Source organism: Schistocerca nitens, chromosome 3 (genome assembly GCF_023898315.1).
Source record: "Schistocerca nitens isolate TAMUIC-IGC-003100 chromosome 3, iqSchNite1.1, whole genome shotgun sequence".
Lineage (NCBI taxonomy): Eukaryota > Metazoa > Arthropoda > Insecta > Orthoptera > Acrididae > Schistocerca > Schistocerca nitens.
This window is the reverse complement of record NC_064616.1, coordinates 368918357-368942859: the sequence shown is the minus strand read 5'-3', so window position 1 is coordinate 368942859 and position 24503 is coordinate 368918357. Positions and strand designations below refer to the sequence as shown.

The 24503-nt window shown below is 43.0% G+C and overlaps 1 protein-coding gene and 1 non-coding gene across 5 annotated transcripts in view; one reads left to right on the top strand and one right to left on the bottom strand.

Moving 5' to 3' along the window:
* LOC126248314 (F-BAR domain only protein 2-like) overlaps positions 1-24503 on the top strand; it is a 330016-nt gene that overhangs the window by 168404 nt on the left and 137109 nt on the right. For all 4 annotated transcript variants that reach the window (XM_049949189.1, XM_049949191.1, XM_049949190.1 and 1 more), the window contains exons 10-11: positions 12937-13070; positions 13206-13279. In XM_049949189.1, coding sequence (XP_049805146.1) covers positions 12937-13070; positions 13206-13279 — 208 coding nt within the window. The remainder of the gene's footprint in view (positions 1-12936; positions 13071-13205; positions 13280-24503) is intronic.
* On the bottom strand, positions 9198-9272 carry Trnat-ugu (transfer RNA threonine (anticodon UGU)). The gene has a single exon. It is a non-coding gene; the product is annotated as a tRNA-Thr (tRNA).

The window sequence follows — 24503 nt, the reverse complement described above, 5'->3', positions numbered from 1 at the left end:
GGAGATAGCAATATTGTCTGAAGATTAGTCTTATGTGAATGAATTAAGTCATGAATCTTCAATGTTGTGTTCCACACTGAGGCTTTACTCACGATGTTTGATGTCTATGCTCTAGCAAATAATGCCACCCATTGCAGAGAACTTCAGAAATTCCTTGTGTCTATGCCAAAAGCGTGAGGTTGCTTTACACAGTACAAACAAAGGATTTTGTAAGCCTTCAACAAAATAGTTCTGCCTTTTTACTACCAGATCCAATAAGATGTCACATAGCTCAGCATCATTTATTATGTCTTCAGCATGTCGGTGGTCAGTCTGAATTGCTAAAGAGATGAAAATGCACTGTCTTCTTGCATTTCTGAGTCAACAGTGTATGTTTCAATGGTTTTTGATATTGAACAAGTGACAGGATCATTAGAAATTGGTTTAGGAACTGAAGGAACATCTGGATACATCACAGGCGCACAAGTTTTATAAGAGAACTTGGTTATGTTTGTCGTTCAGAAATAAGTCTGTGGTGTGGTTTTTGGACTCTCATCATATCAAGAAACTCTTTAGGCCAGACTGTTGTTGTTCTTTTCCTTCTGTTTACAACAGCCACAAGTAGCCACAGTGGACATGGTGACCCCAGTTCATTGTGATTAAACTTGAAAATATTTCGATGTTTGCATAAATTATGTGCAAAGGACAGGGTCCAAGGGAATCTTATGATGCTATATGAAAGACAACAAAAAAACAATAAAAGTATTTCCAGCAAATGGTGTTACATAAAAAATAGAATTTTATCAGTTTCTTAAAAAACTTTACATGAAGCTTAACAGTTTTCTGATTTTAAAGCAGCTTAAAAACTGCTTTGTAAGATGTAGATATGAGAACAGATTTCCTAGTTTGCCCATTAGTGTTATATTATAGCCATTGCTAACAGTGCAAGAAACATCTTTGAACAGGTGATGCACTGCCATCTTGTCTTGATTCATGAATACAGACACCACACTTCCAGTGTGGGTTCAGAAGATGGCAAACCATAACTGGCAACCTGATTGTGGGACACAGATGTGCAGAACACTATGAGAAGATTTTGAATAGGAGAATAATACTGCCCATGAGGAAGGTTTCTAAAGAACACTGTATTTGGTATCACAGTCAGTGGCCTAAAGCCCATGATGAGCAGACTTATACAAGATTAACTAAGCCTCGTGGTTTGTTGGATGTGAAAATTTTTATTTAATTATCAAATATTGGTATTCCGTTTGAGAGAGAGTGACTACCCATTGAAATGAAATGGCATTTACAAATGAGAAACAACACTTGGAATTTGTGCAAAAGGCCCTTGCAGCAGTTGGTGTAGAACAAATGTCAGTCTGTATACAATCTTAAACCGAAGTTCTGTCCTGGTTGCTACTGGCTCTAATAGGATATACAAGAGTGTGTACACCAGATAATATTTTAAAATATTTCATGCAGTGTATTAAATCAGCTCCACAGTTATGCATCAACACTGATGAATCTAACCAGGGAGACAACCTTTGCTGTTCTGTGCTTTCTACTCAACACACATTAGAATTCTGTTTACAAAAGATATTCATACTCTGTGATGGATCATTGAAAAGATAAGTGGGTGGGATTGATGAATAACAAGCTGCATTCTTCCATATCAGCATTACACTTTTAATACTAAGAAAACTTTAGGTTGACAGATTTTGAAAATCAGCAAGATGGGATACATGTGTCACATGAATGTAACTGGGTTCATGTTTTCATTGCAACCTTGGAATATTACAGTTAAATTTTTGTTTGACTTAATCTGGGTGATAAATCTGGAGGAAATAATAATAATAAGTCAGTACCAAAACACATTTATTCTCATGCCAGTAAAGGAGAAACATGAAATATAGCATACAAGTTGCCAACATAAAATTTGAAGGTGTCCTTGTCATATGAAATACCAAGGTTTTTTACCTTTTACGGAGTTTGCTGGGACATGAACATTCCACTAACTACAAACCATGTAGAAACCAACAAATTTGATGAGGAGTGCTGTAATGTTTCAAAACAATGTTTTCCGTGTGTAAGGAAACATAGTTACTAACTTCAAACTTGCTTGGAACAAGGAAGGAGGTGATATTATTTGATTTTCACAAAACATGTGCACCTTGCCAGCCATAAACATATGGCACCTTACTTGATGTCTCACTGTGTTGTGTGTGTCTACCCCATGGTTTGTAGTATTCTTCTTGAAGTTTTGAAAGCATCTCACCAGATGGCAGCACCAGACAGGTAACGGACGTAGATACCTAAGCACTCAACTGTGTATTACTTTAGTGGGACATACGTGTTGCATCAACCACTAAGGGGTTGACACATCTTCATATGGGACGTGTATATATTCCTTTCCAAGCGAGAGGATTCACTGATGTAAAGTACTTGGGGTGTATAGCTTTTTGGTATGCTTTGTAGTATTTTAGTGTATATTCAGACAACAGGGTGGAGACTAGTTTGTCAGGTGATGTACTATCTGTTTTTCAGAGCTAAAGAAAAATGGGGTAAAAGTTTTAATGTTTCGTGAAATGCATTATCTGATTTCCAAATTACTAGGAGATTTTAATGTATCATCAAAGTAGGTAGCTTGTCAAACATCTTGTAAGTAATCACCTTGTCTCACTTTCTGAGGTGTTTGTTTTAGCCTTTACTCTGTTTAAACTATCAACTATTTTAGCAGTTTGTGGTACAGAGAGGGCTGATGAATATGAGTGAAAATGAGGTAGAGTGAATGGAATTTTTGCTGGTTTTGTGTCTTAAGTAGACATAAGTTTTATCCCTCCTGCGGGATCGGGGGTAAGAATAGGCCCGCTGTATTCCTGCCTGTCATAAGAGGCGACTAAAAGGAGTCTACAACGTTTCGGCCTTATGTGATGGTCCCCTGTTGGGTTTGACCTCCATATCTCAAAATTTTTCCAAACAGCGAGCCAATTGGGGAAGGGCACCTTACTTGGTGCGTTGTGTCCATCTTGCGTTGAGAACTTTCGCCAGCTCATTCGTTGTTGCATTGCAGTCCTGCCTGCTCTCCATCTCTTGGGCATGGATACGTTCCTGCGTGCACTTTCCGCCATGCAATGTGCAGTGCCACTTTCTGCACTGACAGCGACCATGGACTACATGTCACCTAAAATCCAGCACGGTAGCCAGTCCGTTGTGGTGGGGCCGCCATGTACCCTGTTGCTTGTAGCCCCCTGACAACACAGGGTTCGCTCTGCTGATATCTGCGCTGTTTACTCCCCATGTATGCCGAAGAGTAGATGCCCATCTCCCTGGGGCATCAGGACTCCCGGCAATGGCCATCCTGCCAGGTGGCCCTTGCTGTGGCTGGGTGGCGCCCATGGGGAGGGCCCTTGGTCGGAGTAGGTGGCATCATGGTGGATGACACGCAATGAAGTGTGGCACATGATCTCTTGCTGGTGGCCAGCCACCAGCAGTCTCTAAGCGTTCGAGGGTTAATTTTAAAGCTAACGTTTATGACCCCAAATCGTTCCCCTCCCTGGCCACACCAATGAATGAAAGTGAAACGTATTCGCCCAGATATCTCATCTGTACCAGAGCTGATGGGGAATCCTTTGTATCTGTGAAGCCTAAGTTCTTTGTAGGGCATTTACAGGACAAGTTTGGGGAGGTGGAGGGCTTGTCCAAATGGCGCTCTGGGTCCGTTTTGATAAAAACGGCATCCTCTGTCCAGTCACACAGGTTACTTGCTTGTGACAAGCTGGGGGATGTTAACGTTACCATCACACCACATAAGAGTTTAAATATGGTCCAGGGTATTATTTTCCATAGGGACCTACTTTTGCAGTCTGATGACGAGCTGCGCGCCAACTTAGAGCGTCGAGGTGTTCATTTCGTCCGGCGCATTCATCGGGGTCAGAGGGACAATGAGGTTGCTACTGGTGCCTTCATCTTGGCCTTCGAGGGTGATGCATTACCGGAGAAGGTCAAGGTGATGGTCTACCGATGTGACGTCAAGCCCTATATCCCTCCCCAGATGCGGTGCTTTAAGTGCTGGAAGTTCGGCCACATGTCTTCCCGCTGCACTTCCAGCCTCACATGTCGAGATTGCGGACGCCCATCACATCCCGATACTCCATCTGCCCCGCCTCCCATCTGTGTCAACTGTGGAGAGCATCATTCACCTTGCTCACCAGACTGCAGGATCTTAGAGGAAGAGCGCAAAATCATGGAATATAAGACCTTGGACCAACCGACCTATCCTGAGGCCAAGTGGAAATATGAACGACTACATCCTGTGCACATGACTTTCTCCTATGCTGCTGCAACGACAACTGTGTTAGCTCCATCAGTTCAGCATATTCCAGCCAAATCACAGAGCCGTACGACTCCACATGCCCCCTTGCCCATGGGGGGACACTATCCCCCCTGTCGCTCCTGTGCCACCTACCTCGGGAGCAACACCCCCACACATCGGGGACATCTGTCCCCGCTTCTAAGCCGGAGAAGCGTCCAACTTCTTCAGCTTCTCATGCTCGCAAGGGGTCCCTTGGGTCCCTCCCTTCCCAGGTTTCAACAAGCGGGAAGGCTGATGACCGACAGTGGCATAAGTGCCCACAACCAGCTGGTCTTAGGGCTTCGCAATCCTCCTCCGTCCCGGAGACTGAATCGGTGAAGCCCTCCCAGCCAGTGAAACCCAAGGGGCAGCATGAGAAATCCAAGAAGAAGAGCTCTAAGCCAAAGGAACTTGCGGTGGCACCCACCTCATTGCAACCTTCCAGCTCTGCATCTGAGGACGAGGTGGAGATTCTGGCATCCGCTGAGGACCTCGATCTCGCGAGGGACCCCTCGGACGCGATGGATAGCACTTGCACATGTGCTCAATCGGAGGCAGCAGGTGACCCAGCAGTGTAATCTGCCTCCCCAGTCCCTTCACGCCTTTCTCAGCCATGGACAATATCATCCTCCAGTGGAACTGCAGCGGTTTCTTCCACCATCTTGCTGAGCTCAGACACCTTCCCAGCCTCCACCCTATGCTCTGCATTGCTATTCAAGAAACTTGGTTTCCGGCAATGCAAACCCCAGCCTTCCATGGCTATCGGGGTTATTATAGGAACCGGGCAGCTGATGAAAGGGTCTCTGGTGGTGTCTGCATCTATGTCCTTCACTCCCTTCACAGCAAGTCTGTTCCTCTACAAACACCTTTAGAGGCTGTCGCTGTTCGAGTTTGGACACCACAGGCTGTTACTATCTGCAGTCTTCATCTTCCACCGGATGGTGATGTCCCATAGCTTGTCCTGGCTGTGCTGATTGCCCAATTGCCACCACCTTTTTTGTTACTGGGTGACTTCAACGCCCATAACCCTCAGTGGGGTGGGTCAGTGGCAACAGGTCGAGGCACCACCGTTGAGCATGTATTGACACAGCTCGACGTTTCCATTTTAAATGATGGTGCCTTCACACATTTGAGTGTGGAGCATGGCACGTACTCAGCCATCGACCTTTCGATCTGCAGCCCTAGCCTCTTACCGTCTGTCCAGTGGAGTGTGCATGATGACCTGTGTGGTAGTGACCACTTTCCGATCTTTCTGTCACTGCCACAGCGTCACTCTTCTGGGCACCCTTGCAGATGGGCTATGAATAAGGCTGACTGGGACTCGTTCTCCTCGATGGCCGCTATTGCGCCTCTTTCTAATGAAGCCATTGATGATGGGGTGGTTCACTCGGTCACCACCGGCGTCGTTACTGCCGCAGAATCTGCCATTCCCCGTTCTTCTGGGTCCCCTCAGCAGAGGACTGTGCCTTGGTGGTCACCTGAGATCGCTGAGGCAATTAAAGATCGCCAGCGGGCGCTCCAGCGTCACAAGCGGCATCCATCTTTCGAAAACCTTATCACCTTTAAACCGCTCCGTGCACGGGCCTGCCGCCTCATTCGCCAACACAGGCAGAAGTGCTGGGAACGATATGTCTCTACCATTGGCCTCCATGTCTCTCTGTCACAGGTCTGGGCCAAGATTACTAGACACCTCTATGGCTATTGGACCCCTGTCAGCGTCCCTGCGCTCTCACTGAATGGAGCAGTTTGTACTGACTCCGATGTAATTGCAAACCGCTTGGCAGAGCATTTGCTCTTAGCTCCGCTTCTGCGAATTACCCACTGGCCTTCCGCTCCATTAAAGAGCAGATGGAACGTTGGAGACTTTCATTTTGCACCCACCAACCTGAATCCTACAATGTTCCATTCAGTGAGTGGGAATTTTACAGTGCCCTAACCGCTTGCCCTGATACAGCTCCTGGGCCAGATCAGCATCCACTGTCAGATGCTGAAACACCTTTCAGTGGACTGCCAGCGACGCCTCCTCGATCTTCACAACCCTCTCTGGGTCGAGGGTGAGTTTCTGTCGCAATGGCGGGAAAGCATTGTTATCCCAGTTTTGAAACCTGGCAAGAACCCTTTGGAGGTGGACAGCTTATGCCCCATTAGCCTCACCAATGTTCTTTGCAAGTTGCTCGAACGGATGGTGAGTCAGCGATTGAGTTGGGTACTCGAGTCTTGGGGCTCCTGGCTCCGTCTCAGGGTGGGTTCCGTAAAGGCCGCTCTGCCGCCGACAATCTGGTGAGCCTGGATTCAGCCATCCGTACGGCCTTTGCCCGCCGTCAGCACCTCATCGCTGTCTTTTTTTTGACATGCGGAAGGCATACGATACGACATGACGCCATCACATCCTCTCTACACTTCATACAAAATTTCCTGTCGCATTGCACCTTCCGTGTGCAAGTCACGGCCTCCCATAGTTTCTCCCAAGTTCAGGAGAACGGGGTACCGCAGGGGTCTGTTTTAAGTGTCTGCCTGTTTTTAATTACAATTAACGGACTCGCTGTGGCGGTGGGAACATCTGTCTCAGCTTCCTTATATGCTGACTACTTCTGCCTTTACTGTAGCTCCACTGGCTTTGAGGCTGCTGAACGTCAGCTGCAGGGTGCTATTCGCAAGGCGCAGTCTTGGGCTGTAGTGCATGGCTTCCAGTTTTCGGCTGCCAAGACCTGCGTTATGCATTTCTGCCGGCAACGAACAGTTCACCCTGAGCCGCGGCTTTATCTTGCCAGCGAACTTCTTGCTGTGGTGGAGACACATTGCTTATCCAACTTGCCACTGGTGCTTTCTGGACCAGCCCTGTGGACAGCATACTTGTGGAGGCAGGTGTCCCTCCACTGCGATTCCGGTGCCAACGTTTACTGGCCGCTTATGCTACGCATGTTTGTAGCTTGCCCGGGCATCCTAACTATCGTCTTCTGTTCCCACAGTCAGTCATCCATCTCCCAGAACGTCGGCCCCGGTCAGATTGTACGATCGCAGTCCGCGTCGGAGAGCTTCTCTCCGGGCTTGGGGATTTCCCTCTTCCACCTCCTTTCTGGGCCCCTCTGCGTACACCCCCGTGGTGTATTTCTCGACCTTGCCTTCGGCTCGAATTGGCACAGGGCCTGAAGGACTCAGTCCGTCTGGAGGCCTTCCGCCGCTGCTTTTTTTCCATCCTTGCCATGTATCAGGGCTCTGGCGTTGTATACACTGACGGTTCAATGGTTGCTGGTGGTGTCGGTTATGCTCTTGACTCTAGGGGACCACTACAAACAACATTCATTGCCAACTGGCTACAGTGTTTTCACTGCTGAGCTGATTGCCATCTTTCATGCCCTAGAGTATATCCGCTGCTGCCCAGGTGAGTCCTTCGTTATCTGTAGTGACTCCCTGAGCAGTTTACGAGCTATCGACCAGTGTTTCCCTTGCTCTCGTCTGGTGATGGCTGTCCAGGAGTCCCTCCATACTGTTGCCCATTGCGGCCACTCTGTGGTCTTTGTGTGGACCCCCTGCCATGTTGGGATACCCGGCAATGAACATGTCGACCACGTGGCCAAACAGGCCACGAGTGAACCAACCCTGGAGGTAGGCCTCTCAGAGACTGATTTGCAGGCAGTCTTACGCCGCAAAGTTTTTGAACTTTGGGACACTGCATGGCGCAACCTGACCACACCAAACAAACTCCGTCCTATCAAGGAGACAATGGATGTGTGGTGGTCATCCCTGCGAGCCACTCGTAGGGACCCAATAGTCCTTTACCGACTCCGCATTGGCCACACCCGCTTGACCCACAGCCATTTACTGCGGCATGAGGACCCGCCTCTATGTCGATGCGTGTCGGCTTTGACGGTGGTCCAAATTTTGTTGGCCTGTCCACTTTTCAGTGTGCTCAGGCAGACGTTTGCGCTGCCTGATACGCTCCTTGCCCTTTTAACTGACGACACTGCTATGGCGGGCTTAGTTTTGTGTTTTATTTGGACGGGGGCTTTTATTGCTTAATGTAAGTGTTTGTCTTTTTGTGTTGATTCTGGCCTATGGCCTACGATTTTAGTCTGATTTTTTAGTGTGTTTCTCGGTTGTTGGCTTTTCCTTTTTTTGTCTCTATGGTCAGCCAACCACTGTCACACTCTGTGTGATTTTAATTCCTTTTGTCTGGTATCTGTCGAAGTCTTTCTTATCTTGTGTCGTCTGTCGTCTTTTCCATTGTTCCTTTTTATTCTATGTGAGTGTTTGAAATTTTGGAACAAGGGACCGATGACCGTAGCAGTCTGGTCCCTTTAATCCCCCAAACCAACCAACCAACCATAAGTTTTATACGTTTCAACTACATCCATCTGACATTTTTAACAACCATATTGTTCAGTGCCCTAAGAACAAAAGCAACTGCCACCACCACCACCACCACCACCAACAACAACAACAACAACAACAACAACATTGAGCAGAATGCTTTTGGCAAATCAGTTTTTGAGCTCCCATATAGAATAAGACATATTAGAAAAGGGTTTTACGAAGTTCGTGTAAGTATGCAATGCCTGTATTTGTGTTTTGTTTTATAACAGATTGAAAAATCTTTTCTATTTTCTTTCTAAGAATTAAAAACATATCTTTTTAATATCGAAAAATAAGACCTTGTAGAAGGAGAACACCATTTGTAGAGATATGTTAATATTTCCGAATCTGATTAATCAGCACTGAATCTATATATGACGGTAGTATCTGTTCCCGAAAGAACAGTTACCGTAGATGACCATGCAGCTTTGCTAGAAATGAAATGATAATTAAATGGACACTCTAGCTACAAACAGGCGTTGATGTACTTCATTGGGGACATGTTGAAAATGTGTGCCCCGACCGGGACTCGAACCCGGGATCTCCTGCTTACATGGCAGACGCTCTATCCATCTGAGCCACCGCGGGCACAGAGGATAGTGCGTCTGCAGGGACTTATCCCTTGCACGCTCCCCGTGAGATCCACATTCCCAACATGTCCACACCACTACATTCGTAGTGCGCCTAATAGATGTTTGCGAACGCACACGCTATGCCCGAACTCGTACGGGACTTGGTAGATTAATCTGCCACGAGTAATGAGTATAATGGGCAAACATCTATTAGGCGCACTACGAATGTAGTGGTGTGGACATGTTGGGAATGTGGATCTCACGGGGAGCGTGCAAAGGATAAGTCCCTGCAGACACACTATCCTCTGTGCCCGCGGTGGCTCAGATGGATAGAGTGTCTGCCATGTAAGCAGGAGATCCCTGGTTAGAGTCCCGGTCGGGTCACACATTTTCAACATGTCCCCAATGAAGTACATCAACGCTTGTTTGTAGCTAGGGTGTCCATTTAATTATCATTTCATTTCAGCACTGAATCTATTATCATGCACATGAAAAACCTTTTTAAAATGTTAAATCATAACATATAAAAAATCGTGACATGTCAACAATTGCTTAACTTGAGAAACCGTACCACATGCGTGTGAATCTTGATTTCGATAGATTCGCAGTCAGAGTTGTATGGAAGCTAGTCAGCTGCTGTTCTGTGGTGTTAAAGTTAAGATTGAACACTACAGTTCTGTTGAAAGTGGTATGCCCTGTCATTTCATCTGTGAACTATTGCAGTCATTGACAACAGCTCTAAAGTTAACATTAAATTCATACCTAGGTGCAATATGATATTTACATTTATATAAAATAATAAGAGGTTTTCTTTTTCTTTCACATTTCGTTCTCCCTCAGTAGGAGAAGGCTGGTCTATTAAAAGACATGTAAGAAATGACCTTTATCATATCAACGGTAGGGTTAAGTTTTTCCTTTTTTACCTCTTGCCATTTTGTTGATGGCGCTGATAGCAAAGGAAAAGGGGAGGGGGGGGGCAGTGTGTGGATTATTCTCCTAATTGGGAATTTACTTCAAGAGAATTTGACCTGAGCAACAGCTCTCTTATTCATCATACAGACAGGGGAAAACTTCAAAAACTCTGGCTAGGACTGCGGGCTTTGCCAACTTACATATGATCATCACTGTCTCCATGAGTGCAACAGATATTTGTTGTGTGTTCTCTGACACTGCCTCAGCCACAAGCTCAGTAACTTCACTCACACTGTTGTCCTGGATGGGTTTTCCTATAACACAGCATGGAGGAAAGGCCGTTCCTTGTTCACATCTTCCATCATCCTTACTCTACCTAAGATGGCATTGCAGCTTTGCCAACTTGCCCACCACAGTAAGCACATGCTGGATTGTCATTCTTCATCTTTGTCAAAGTGGGACTGTTACAGTATGCCTGGAAACGATTCCACTATGACATGGAAGCCCAAGAACTTATACCATAGACATTGTTGGTGTCCTTTCTCCACCCATTGTTGTCTGCCATATCTGTGGCCAGGGTTAGTAGTAGTGGTCTCTTCTCACAAGTCTGGTTATCATCACACCTCCAAACCCAGTATGTAACAAACCTTTCTGTACTGTTTCTTCATTGTACATCACACTGCAACAGTAACCCTTGGTATAGTGCTCTTGTTGTTCACATCTCCATCCACTTCTGCTGTGTCTTCACAGGCACTGACACAGTGTATTTGTCAGTGAGGGTCTTGTAGTTGTGGAAGTTGTGTGCTTGTAGCTCTATCAGTGTTGTCATCGAGAGACTTTACACTGAACTTAAACTTCGTGCAGTCCATGAGTTTGCTGTTGAGCTCTCTGTCCTTGCAGTGGGTGTACATAGTTGTTACTCACACTTTCATGTCACAGTTGTTCTTTTCCGTAACCCATGGACCTTTAGTCAGGTGCAACCCATGGTTCACAAGGTTATAACAAGCTATTGTTTTTGTTGAAGTCATCAAGTTAGTTCTTCCCTGCAGAACTACCCGATTCATCGCCAGAGTTTCATCCAAAATTAAGTAAGCCAAGTATCATTCATAGTTTCAGTTTTTCACTTTCTGAGCAGAACTGCTGTGGGTCACTTCACTTCATTTGACTTTTCTACATCTGCTGTGCCTATTCTCATGTATTCCGGACATTTATGATCAAGATTTTGCTTTTGCTGTTGCAACAGCAAGCACAGCGGTCTTGTTGATAGTACGTGTTCATCACCTGTGCTGACCCAGGTGAAGCCCCAGAGTGAAAGAAGTAATTGGTAGCAAAAAAGCCCACGACTGTCTGTGAACCAAATCCTAAACCACTTAGTATGTAGTGTGACAGTTAACCATATAGCTAATGAGGTAATACCATTTGTCGTAAACCATGGCAAACCCAAAAGGGAGGGTACTGTTATTTAAACAAATAGTTATGTAAGGATTTTTGTAGTAGTTTACACTTGTGCTAAAATCATTTACAACTCAGAGGTAACAAGTAAGAGTTTATGAAAAAACACATTGCTTTAAGCAAGAGGCCAACTATGAAATATTGAAATTTAACAAAATGAGGTTATTACAATGAACAAATTTCTAATGTAATAATCTTAACCCATAGTTAAGATAGGCACTTGTGAAACTTATTACCAAAATTTCTTGGCGAAAAATGGGAGATGTTACCAGTATTTGAGTAGATGCATATCAGCTACAGAAAATGGATAATTTTGATAGCTCTGAAATTATTGTAAGTATTTAAGAAGGGAACTCATTCTGTATAATTCAGAAATACTGCTATTGAAAGATAAATAGCTAATAAGAATAAGGTGGTGTAAAATCCAGAAGAATACCTGACAAAGAAATACATAATTGGGCAAACAATGAATAGTGAAAGAGAAGGAACTTGATAACAAACAGTAAACCTAAAATAGGGAAATGATAGATAAGGATTATGTGACAAAGTGAGACATGAAATGATGAAGGAAGAGAAGAAATACTGGCGAGAACATAGCAAACTTAATAAAGGTAATATGATGAGGACCAAGTTTCTGAAGCACATACGCTGTGTAGGAGAACCAAATGACTCACTGATGAAACAAGGTCTGCGATGCTGCATTGCAGACTACATTTTGCAGCAGCTTGTTTTTTGGTTTTTCATTACCATTCATTTTGTTAAGAGGTAATACAGAATCCTGAACACTACATGTGAGTGGGCATTCTACTATTGGTTATGTGTGTCTTCCCACTGAATTTGGTAGTGTGTCATGAATGTATGGATTTTATTGTTAGAGCTTGTGTAACATATATCAACTTAACTGAATGTATTCTGTAGCTTTCCATAATGAAAGTATCACTACAAAGTCTTGAGGTTTAGTGAATGATTTTTAGAGCAGTTCATTTTGTCCAATGTTGGAGATGTTCTATCTTCATCTCATTTGTATACTTTTATTTTATGAGCCAGTGATTCATGGATCAGAAGATAGGAACATGCACTGTAAAGTACATAAAGTAACCTGTATGCTTAATGTTATGATGAGGTTGTCTAGCAATATATTGTTTGCATTTTCTAAGCTATTATCATGTGTTGCGTTTCATGCAACCTCTTCTTTGTACCCCCAGCCAGTCTCATTTAACTACCCTTCTGCCTCTGTAATTTTAATTTATCAAAGTTTCTTTAAAAAATTAATACTGTGTATACCTTATTGAGAATTACTGTTATCATTGTTTTTAGACGATGAAAGAGAACACAAAATTCATGTGGAAATCAAACCATTAAGCAACGGGTCTGCTCCAATGAGTGCCAGTGTTGATGAGCTCCGTGCAACGGTGGAAAACTTGTCACTTTCACCAGTTGCTACAGTTACAGTGAGTGCTTCATTGCCACAAAATTAACTTTTTTGAATGTGCATTTTAATTTTGTTTGGTTCTTTGTAATTATGAGTTTAGGGTTAATTGATGTCCAAACCCTTTATTTTCATACTTTATGTAATTTTTTTAAAGGCAAGAAGAGATTCAGCTGCTGACCCAGACTCTCACATCAAACGCTCCCAGTCTGTCTCTCAACAGCTAGGAGGGTAAGGAACCAATGATACTTAATTTTAGTCATTAGATAATATAATTTTGAAATCAATACAAGATTGAGCTGATGATGTTAAGTTTCATTAAGATAGCTTTCAGTTTAAGACTTGTGTTATGCCACATCAGTTCCTTCTAGGTATTTAGCTGGCAGGATGTAGGTTTTGAAGTAAATTTCATACATTTTGACGTTCTCGCTTCCCACGCCCGGGTTCCCGGGTTCGATTCCCGGCGGGGTCAGGGATTTTCTCTGCCTCGTGATGGCTGGGTGTTGTGTGCTGTCCTTAGGTTAGTTAGGTTTAAGTAGTTCTAAGTTCTAGGGGACTGATGACCATAGATGTTGGGTTCCATGGTGCTCAGAGCCATTTGAACCATACATTTTGATTTATCAAATGAGTTTATGGGAAAAGAAATAATTGTAAGTAATTTGTTTGATCATGGAATACCTTGTTTGGAATCAACAGTGGTGGGGTTATTGACCATTCAGTGTTTTAAAGATATAGTTGATAAAATATTCCTGAAATCATTGAGTTATTTACGTCGTATTGCTGTGTTTTGCAGTTTCTTGGTTCCTTGTTTGTATCAGATCTCATAGATACTCTTTCTTTGCAGTTACTCTTTCATTGGTAGTGATGAAATTATTCCATGTTAAAGCACGTTTTAGCTTACAGAATTGCATGACCAGTTGTGAGCATGATAATTTCATTAAACTAGAAGTGCTTATTAAGTCAAGGGGTAGAAGACAATAGGTTTTTTAAATTTTTAAGGTCTGCACAAGTTTTGTACTCATTTTGACAGTGTGAAGAGTTCTTTAAAGTGACTCAGTTTTTCAGGGGATGATGTTATTTTTCTAAATTGAAGAAAGTTATATGATTGCATGGCTAAAACGTGTGTGTATACTTTTTCTTTCTCATTCAGTCCATTAAAGAGCACAAATACTAGAAACATTGATTCATCTTACAAACATTAAACATCATTATTGTATTACATAAGGTTTTTTTTTCCCTAAGTTTCCTGCTAATGTAACAGATCTTTTTTGGAAATCTGCTCTGTGAGCCATTTTTTGTCGTAATCTAGCTCGTACTTCTTAATGTAACTAGTCATCCTAAATATTTCCCTGCAAGAGAATATTTTCTGATAGTATTAGGTTACTGTTGTAATACACAAGTATAATGTCATCATTCAAAATTGCAGAGGATTTGCATTTTTTTAAAAAAATAAATTACACATCAAGGAATAGGTTTAGATTTTCCCATTTAAACTTTGCAGACAGTTTCATCATGGGAGGTAGGTTCATATCTAGGTAGTTAATATGGAGTTTGCACAGTCTTGCTGTGATAGGCTGTTACCGTGCCACATCACATGGCTGTGAAGAGGGCTCATAATGGCAACTGGTGTGTAATGGTGTCTCATTTCCCATTTATAATAAGCATTCTGATCATGCAACAAGTAATGACTGATGAATAAATACTTTCTGGATGACAGAGATTGAGGAGTCAATTATTTTACATTGCAAGACGTGCTGATCACAACAGGTTGCCTCCAATGAAGGCCCTTTAGATGAAACCGTTTCATGGTGCTTAGTCCAGTAGATATTTGAGGGCACGCACAGGCAGTATCCGTGACCTGATCACTCCTATCGGACATCATGTAGCGCATGTTGTCAGATGTGCCAAATGGTTCATGCAGTTTCAAATGCTGCACTGTCTTCTAACTGGGCGTGTGTAGCACTACATCTGCACATCTCATTTGTTTACCTGGATCATTACCAGAGACTTACCAAAAGGATATTAGTTACTTGCTTTGATGCGGAACCATCTTTTACAGTTTCCTCATTAAGTGGTTCATTGGACTGTACGATATGGAATGACCGTCAGTGATGAATCCAAGTATTTTTTGGCCATTGATGATGATCATATTTCCTGTGGACATTCAGTGGTGCCTGACTCCAACATTTGCTGTGGGAAGACATGTTCCCCAAACACTGTTGTGCTGTGCTGGGTAACCTTTGTGTGTGCAACATTGTTGCCAGTTACAGTAATAATGGGATTATGAAAGTGCAGTGCCCTGTGTGAGATATCCTGAACCACACATCTAGCCTCTCGTGAAACTGTTTCCAGACAACATTTTGCAACAGGACAGTGTGCAACTGCAGGAAGCAAGGATGTGACTGGAATGATTGTGAAACATTTCCACATAAGTATGGGCTACTAAATTTCTCAACCTCTCACCAACACAGCCTATACAAGACCTTGTGGAAAACCACCTGCAGTTCCTGCATCCTGTATGGGATTGAGAGACAGACCTGCAGCATATATTGGACATGCCACTAACTACCATACAACATTTTTCTGCTTCCATGTCGACTGAAAACACACATTTTACCTAAAAGAGGTAGCCTAATGAGTTACTACAGCTTCATTCAATCCTCAAACCTCCAAATTAAGGTTATATAGCCACAGTAGACTTCGAGCTCTTCCCTGAAACTAAGACCTGCCCTAAAGTAGGAGCATTTTAATGATGGTGATTCGCATCAGTGCAATATGACTTTCATTATTAACAACATTCTGGTCAAAGCATTTGTCAAGGTATTCCAGAGTGCTTACAGTTGGTGGTATGATAATATATTTTGTAAAAAAAATTCTGTTTATTGCAAGGTACTACCGTTGGCGTGTGGGTTACTGTTGTGATCTCCACTCCCGGGAAATCAAGGTCAAAAGCTGACCATTCCACTAACTCAATGCACAATGAGGATTTCTTCAGCTTTGGTAAAATCTATCAGATTTGTGGTAAAACAATTATGTTCTTCTAAGGACACAAAAGTGCACCCATCTTTGTACAAATTTCAGTGTCTTACGTACATGCCTGGAAGGAGAGACACTGTTGACATTCCACAGCTATAGGAAATGCTTTAAAATTAATTCACTGACTGGGAATTAATTTCAAAATCCAAAGTGCTGTAATGAAGAATGAGTGTGTGTCGACCAGCAAGGAAGTGATTTCTGAATCCAAGACAGGACATTTCACTCGTATTTTCACCATCATCATTATCAATGGGGACCTGCCTTTCCACTGCTATATAGCAGTGGCTGAAAGGTCTAGTTGGAACTTTGAGTCCACCAATGATGTTTCCAATGAGCCCTTATCTCTGTGGAAGTGGGTTTAAAGATTATCTATAGCATATTACATGACACTAGGTCACAACAAAATCCGTTATTGCATGTTGTTGCATGTCAACAGAAGTACTTTCAAAATCCGTCTTGAACTTTGTCTTAATATGGAGAAGTGAGAACTTTTTGGCCCATCAGAGTTAGTCACATTAATTCCCCTTCTTAAGCCTCAGAAGGATCTTACCGGTCCAAATAGGTAATGTAATGTTACCCCTCATGAAACGCATGGGAAAACTTGAGAGCAGATGGTCAACTGCTATCATGTCACAATCTTAGGATCATAAAAAATGCATTCTGTACCCCAGGTATGATACATATCATACAATTACTCACCCAATCAAGGAATGATTTTGCAATAGTCATCCCCAAGTCAAGAGACACTTTGGATTTCAAAATTAATTCGGCCAGCAAATTAATTTTAAAATGTTTTGTACAGCTGTGGATTGTCAACAGTGTCTGTTCTTTCAGACATGCATGTAAGAAAGACACTTCGGAATGTGTGCAAAGACCAATATTTCACAGATGGTTGCAGTTTCACATCCTTTGAAGTACATAATTGTTTTACTGGAAATCTGATGCATATTACAAAAAAGGAATTTCAAATGATATTTACAAATCATAGTTGTGAAACATTTTAGATGAGCACTACAGTTTTAACATTGTACGCACAGGGAGGAGAAGACAGTGAGATTTGTGTGGCTCTTCAGTTTTATGCTCTGATTGTGGTACCGAGTTTTATCTGCTGATAACTTTCACAACTTACCTGCTGAGTAGCATGTGATCCAGAAGATGTAAAGAGCAGACAAAATGTCAGCAAAGGATGAAGTTACTCATCTGCTCCAATTGCCCTAGCCCTCTTCAGGGTCTCTAATAAATAAGTGCTGCTGAGAAAATGGAGCTGAATATCCAGAGCACCATTTTCCTGCTATGACAGTAGGGAAAGATGTTGTGTTTGACTTTGTTGTGCGCATATGGGAACAGAGAAATGAGCAAGCTGATCCTGAAGCCAAGGAAAACTGTAGAAGTATTCGCTGAACAGTGTGCTACACCTGTGCAAGCTACTATCTTACTGTTGAGACCACAGGGTTGTGTTCTGAAAGTTGGAGCATTGGCTGAATATCAGGACAACATGGGTGAGGACAACATGCTGCAGTTGGTGAAATTAGTGTTCTTGCTGTGACATTTCTCCTGATCATAGAGTTGGGGTAAAGTCCCAACCACCTGTTCCTATAGGGCACACTCTCACGACACCCAAGATGTTCTACAAATTTTGTATGTAATAATATAACGAAGCACATTTTACGATTTGACAGATAGGCAGAAGCTGACTCGCAGAATGTTTCAGACGAGCATTTCAATGAAAATTTTACTTGGTAACGTTGTGTGTGGGGGGGAAAAAAAAAAAAAAAAAAAAAAAACACACACACACACACACACACACACACACACACACACACACACACACACACACACACACACACACACCTTTGTTCTCATCATTTATTGTTGCTTTTGTTCCCTACATTATGTGGTAGAGTGTCTACCAGGCTGCTACAGTCTGCTGCATGTGTTACCATGTAATGTTGAGCACCATACAACTTTAGTTGGTGTTGCATTTTCATGATATTTAAAAGAAGCCATTTTCCTGCATAGGCCATTTTTAAAAAATTGAAATAAACGCTTTAATTCATTATTGGCGATTAGCTAATTTTTCCTCCTTGGTCATGTGGCAACTCCTTCCATAGCCTCCATCCGTAGCAGCAGATGATTGGCTGCATAGACCAGAATCCAGCCCCCCCCTTCCCCCCCCCCCCTCTCCCCCGGGCCCTCACTGGTCACTTCCGCCAGAGGGAGAACTTAGATGGCCACACTTTTGGATGGAGGTACACTGAAATGTTGCTCAAGCAGTCTTATCGTTCCGCTCCGATGAGGTAACACCCATAGTCGTGCTCTCAGCTGCTCACCCGCACAATGCCACGTGGCTCGCGTCATCGTCTGCCTCATTTCACCGTGGTTTGTGCAGACCGCAGAATTCTTTCAGGCGCTCGGTGTCAGTGTTCCTCCCATTATCAGCAATTGGAATTCTGCATGCAGTGTAGTGGAAATAGTGCAGTGTGCACCAGGATTACCAGGCGCATTTATTACTATTCCATCCCTGGCCATTTTGGTACCCCTTTGCTACCAACCATGCCATTGAAGCAGCTTTCCCCACACCACCAGACGATGCCAAACAAAAGCTGTAGGCCATTCATCGATGCTCCATCCCGAGCGAGGGCCCTCCTTGATTAAGAGGTATTAGCTTGATGAATTTTCCTGTAGTCGTTAGCTTTCAGGTTAATGTTTTAGAACCAGCCTGCATGGCTCTTCTGTCAATCCCCATCATTTATTGTCATTTTGTCTAACTAGCACACCATTTAGGCATTCGTGGCCCTTAGGAGTATAGAAGGGAACATAAAGGACCACGTCCATGGCTCTGCACATCCAGGCATCCGCACTTACACCACCCTCATGAAACAACTCTTCGTCTGGCCGGGCAGACAACATGTTTGCTGCAACTGGGGCCAGTCCTGTGTTCTGTGTCGGACGGCATGGCACGCTCACTCCCCTGCAGCCACCTTCTCCCCCTCCCTCTCTCCCTCCCCCTGCCCTCCCTCACCCAAACTCCCCACACAACACACACAAAACGCCAATGGATATTGATATCTGCTGACAGTTATTGACAGATTTATTCTCTGGGCAGGGGCCACCAGTGTCCCAGACATTTCAGTTGAAACTTGCTGGAGCCTTTGTTCGGACTGGATGTCCTGCTTCGGTTCCCCACACGATATCACTACAGATTGTGGGCATCAGTTGAGCTCAGCCCCCTTCCAATCTCTGACAGCCACCTGTGGCTCCAGTTTCCACCATACCACCAGCTACCACCCAGCAGCTGACGGCATGGTGGAGCAGTTCCACCACACACTTAAAGCTGCACTCACATGTTACGGCTCTGAATGGTCTGCTGCCCAAGCCCTCATACTTCTAGGCCTGCGATAGCACATAAAAAGCAGACTTGAGAATTCTGCTGCCGAGCTGGTATGAGTACAGCCATTCGCCATTCCTGGCAATTTTTTAGAAGTAATCCCTCTCCCTCCTGACAGCATCATTCCATGTTCCATGCAGCAGCTCCAGGGCTACATGGCCCAACTACGACCAACACCTCTGCAATGTCATGGTGAGCACCGGTACCTTCATCCACGGTGACCTCATGGCATGCGCACACGTCATGCTTAAGGTGTATGCACACCAACCACTGCTCCACTCTCAGTATTCGGGCCTGCACCTGGTGTTGCAATAGGGGACAACACATTCTCCATTCATCTGAACGGGGTCGCAAGAATCGTCTCGGTAGACAGGCTCAAGCCGGCCTACTTCCTAGAGCCCCCTCCAGCCAACAAGCACAGCATCATCGAGGTGGAGTTGCCCACACCTACCCCTGGATCCACCACAGCACCATCAACACTACACTCGATATGATGCAGGTCAACACCGTCCCCTCTGCTGTCCCCGATATGCCTCCGGCCGATGCCATGTCCGACATGACACCAGCCAATGCTGCCTTCATCCACCACCAACCTACTACATAAGTGACACATTCCCCAGTGCCTGGGACCCTGATGTCGCCACCGCACTACCCTTTTTGCAACTGCCAGCCGATGTAGACAGCACTCTGCCCTAATAGGCACCAGCCACTCCCAACAGAGTGTTGTCACCACCATCACTACCACCTGCACCATTGCAGCAGCAACACTACTTCACATGCTCTCAAGGCCACGTGCAGGAGCTGCCCGTGTCCCTCCTCTCACCAGAAACCACAGCACGAGCAGGAGCACAGCAGTAACAATCCACGCGTGCCCCTCAGCAAGCATCGCCAGTCAGCATGAAACACTCCTCTGTGCAGTTGACACTGGTGTTTTCCTCTTGAAAGTGGGGAACTTTGTGGTGGCTCCTTCAATTGCCTTCATCTGTAGCAGCAGATGACAGACTGCATAGACTAGAAACGAAAGTTTCAAGTTCCTCCTTGAGATATTACATTACTGATCTCTCTTGTCTAGTTTACTGAACATGTATACCTTTCTGCTGCTTTTAGTTGTCCTCTGTACTTTAGTAATCATTGTTCCCACAACTGTGCCATGGTTGCTGATACCAGTTTTCAATGTGGACATCCTCAAAGAGGTAAAGTCTATTTGTTGCCAATAGATCTAATATGTTTCCATCATGAGTGGGGTTTCTAACTGTCAGTTCTTGGTAGTTTGGAGAGAAGGCATTAAGTACTGTTTTACAGGATGTCTTGTCACGCCCACCACTAACAAAATTGTAATTTTTCCAATTAATTGTTTGAGGATTAAAGTCTCCACTAAGGATTACAGTATGATAGGGGAACTTACATACAAGTGAGCTGAGGTTTTCTCTAAAGTATTCAGTTATATCAGGAGGTGAATCTGATGAATGACAGAAGGATCCTATTATCATTTTATGCTCACACATGATACTGCGTCTTGCCTAAACAATTTCACATGAACTTCAATTTCTATCTCAGTGGGTTTGCATTTCTTGTCTACTGCGACAAATACACCACCTCCAGTTCCCGTTTGCCCAGCATTTCAATATACACTTAAATTTTCCCCAAAAATCTCACTGCTATCTGTTTCAGGTTTAAACCAGTTTTTTGTACCTAGTATTAGGTGAGCCTCACTGCTTTTCATGAGCAATTCAAACTCTGGCACTTTGTTGCAAATGCTTTGGCAGTTTACCATTTCTTTCAACCTTACAATGATACTTCCAGGTTTCTTACAGCTATCATTATCTGGATTGGATGGAGAGTCACCTAATTAAAATAATAATAATAATAATAATAATAAAAATAAACCTTGTATGCGGCACACACAGTCAGCTACCTTAGCTGCTCTTACGTGTAGCACACTTGTAACCCTTTAGGGGGACCCTACAATTCTCGACCCTATGGTGCAAGTCCAGGAAATCGTAGCGCCTAGCTTTTCACAGAACCTTTGAAGTCACTGGTTCAGTCCTTCCACTCGACACAGAACAAAAGGGCCACGATAAGTTCTGGGGAGAATACTGCAAATTGTGAGCTTTGTTGAAACACTATGCACAAGGCTGGTCTTCTCAACCTTCTCTGTTAGTCGCTAGAATGATCCAAGTATGACCTCGGAGTCCAGACAACAGGCATCATTTGTTCCAACATTTACAACTATCTGCAGTTAGTTACAGCCTGTTCCCTCAGTGACTGCAGGGATAGCCTCTTCAACATTTTGAATCCCCCCAGGCATACACACTGAGTGTATGTGGTGTCCTTTCATGCTCCTTGCTGCCATTTCTTAAGGGGTACCATCATTTGCTGTACATTTGAGCTGCTGACAATTAATGAACCCTACCATTTTGTAACTGCCTCCTCTTGACACCAGACAAAACAGGTGAAGTGAGTCCCACTGGCTCAGTTTCAGTTCCAGTGAAAGATAGTGTCTCAAATTTGTCGGTTAGGGGATTGGTACAACACCCTGAGCCCTCTGTGGTCTGCGTCCACCTAGATCTACCATTGACACACCGCTTGCAGTCAAGTGGACGAGTAATGATGGATCCTGTACTTTCTGCATGGGAGACAGAATCCACAGGAGTTAATAGTACTTCAGGTACCTCTGGTACCAGTAACATAGGTACACGACTCTTGGCAGCGCTTCCAACACACGAATTCGCAGCAGCTGCCAATTGATGAACCGTAGCCGGGATGATTTCGAGATGCTTATGAACATCAGCCAACTCATCCCGTGTTCGAGAACAGCATTTACATCGGGCTGCATTTTGGGTGGTCCAATGTATTAAAAGGCAGTGAACAAATAACTTTAATTTAAACCCGCTGTCTATTTTGTTGGCTGTTGAGCTAAAAAGTTGCTAATTTCCTATAAGAATTGGAGAAAATACACACAACAAGATTTCTGTTAAGGGAACACACAAACCTGTGATAAAAATTACTAGTTTCATAAAATGTTCTGAGGTTTATTACAGTTGTTAGCAAACTCGAAAACAGTTAATTTGTGATAAGTGCTGACAATATATAGGGCTGCTACACTTCAATGGAAAACTAGATGTAACACAATATGTTAGAATATCTGCTACAGTGATTAAATCACAATCACCAAATTACTACAAATTGCTCATAGGTTATGCAAAGGACAATGGTAGATTCTGAAAATTCACAAAAATACACATTTATTTGCATAGATATACAATGAAATTCAGGGGTGATATATTCTCTGGCAGAATTGTGAACTACAAATGCTGATTCGTTTAAAAATAAGTTATGTAACCAAAACACTTGTACTGGTAACTTATGAAAATATAGTATTGTAAGCATCCAGAAATTCTCAGATAACCAATTTCTCATGTAATTGTACAATGAAATTAGAGAACAATTATTTTGAACAAGGATAGGCTTACTGCTCTCAAAAATTTCAAAGCACAATTGAGTTTAAGCCTATAATTGATGACAACAGTATGAGTTTATTGTGGCATTTGCAAATGTTCAAAAGTTAACAATATATCACAATACAAATAGGTAACGATACAATCGGTGAAAGATTATGCAAAAGCAATGCAAACAGTAAAATGTGCAAATCTAGAACTTAAATCGACACACGAATCATGTACGTGCAGTTTCAAACAAAGGAAAATTTCTGAAGTAATTTTTTATATGTAAATAATGTGTGCATCGCACAGATTTTTCATGCAGCATATTTCTATGCACACTTCTACACTGGAGTGCTGATGAAGAACACTGCAGCGTGAGTTTATCTCAGTCAGAATTGTTAAAATATGGAGCACTAACAAAACATGACTTCTGCCTGTTGCAGCTAACTATGCAGGTACTTCTATCGGTATTGGCTGATACATTTGCTATAAGATGTGAAAACATTGTGGCAGCTTTCTTTGTTTCTACTTTTGAGATGAGCAAACACAGTGCTTGTTCACTTCTGTCGCACTGAACCAACAAAATTCTCATGAAAAAAGTAAAAAAATAGTGTAAAAGTTGAGTGTGTAATAAAACAGGAGTTAATTTCTGCGTGTGTTTAGGGAAACATCCAGGGGCTTTCAGAGGTGCACACAAACACCATTTTTTTCTCCCGATTCCATTATCTGGCTACATAACTCTTAGTATTCAAATAACCTGCCCATATGATGACTTACAGGAGGATAAGATGATGAATAGAAGGTCTAAAACCTGAGTCCTCTCGTTGCACCACATGAAAGGATCCAACTGTAGTTTCACCCATTGTCCGTTCTTCATTTTAAAATTCAGATTAAATAGCAAATAATAAGTTTTATATGGAAGCCATAAGGTATACTTTGAAAGACCACCTTCAGCATGAAAAGCATAATCTTGTATCACCAGTCCTTAAAAAAAAGTGGTGATGTTAATAATAATAATAATAATAATAATGGCCCAATATACACAATAACAATAGCATACAAGCTTTTGGATATAAGGATTATTTCACCTAAAAAAAATAATAAATAAAAAAGATGATGATATGGGGCTTTTTGAGGCTCAAATAAGTCAGCCAGGCCCCTTGGTCAGGGGAGGCACAACACAGACTGACTGTAATTAGTGAAATACTGGTAATTGTTAATTCATCCATTTATATTTTGTCACTTGGTAAGCAGTTATTTCCATATTTACTTGACTGTAGTTTAAATTTAAAAATCCTTTCTAGGAAAAGTAAAAGTACACTAATTTGTTTTTGTTTCTTTCGCCTTTTGTTTGCCAAGAGTATAATATGACTACAAAGAAGTCAACCAAGTTGAAATTGTTCACTATAGCAGAAGTAAACACTCCTAATAAATCAAAGTAGCCAACAAACCTATTGCACATAGCAGAAATAGTCAGGTGTTACGAATGTTAGTCACATGTGTTGGTGAAGTCTCAGGTGTGACTACGGGGTGGATACAAAAAACTGAAAAATAGATTGTGTGGGCATTTTGACCCCTTCCTCTTTTT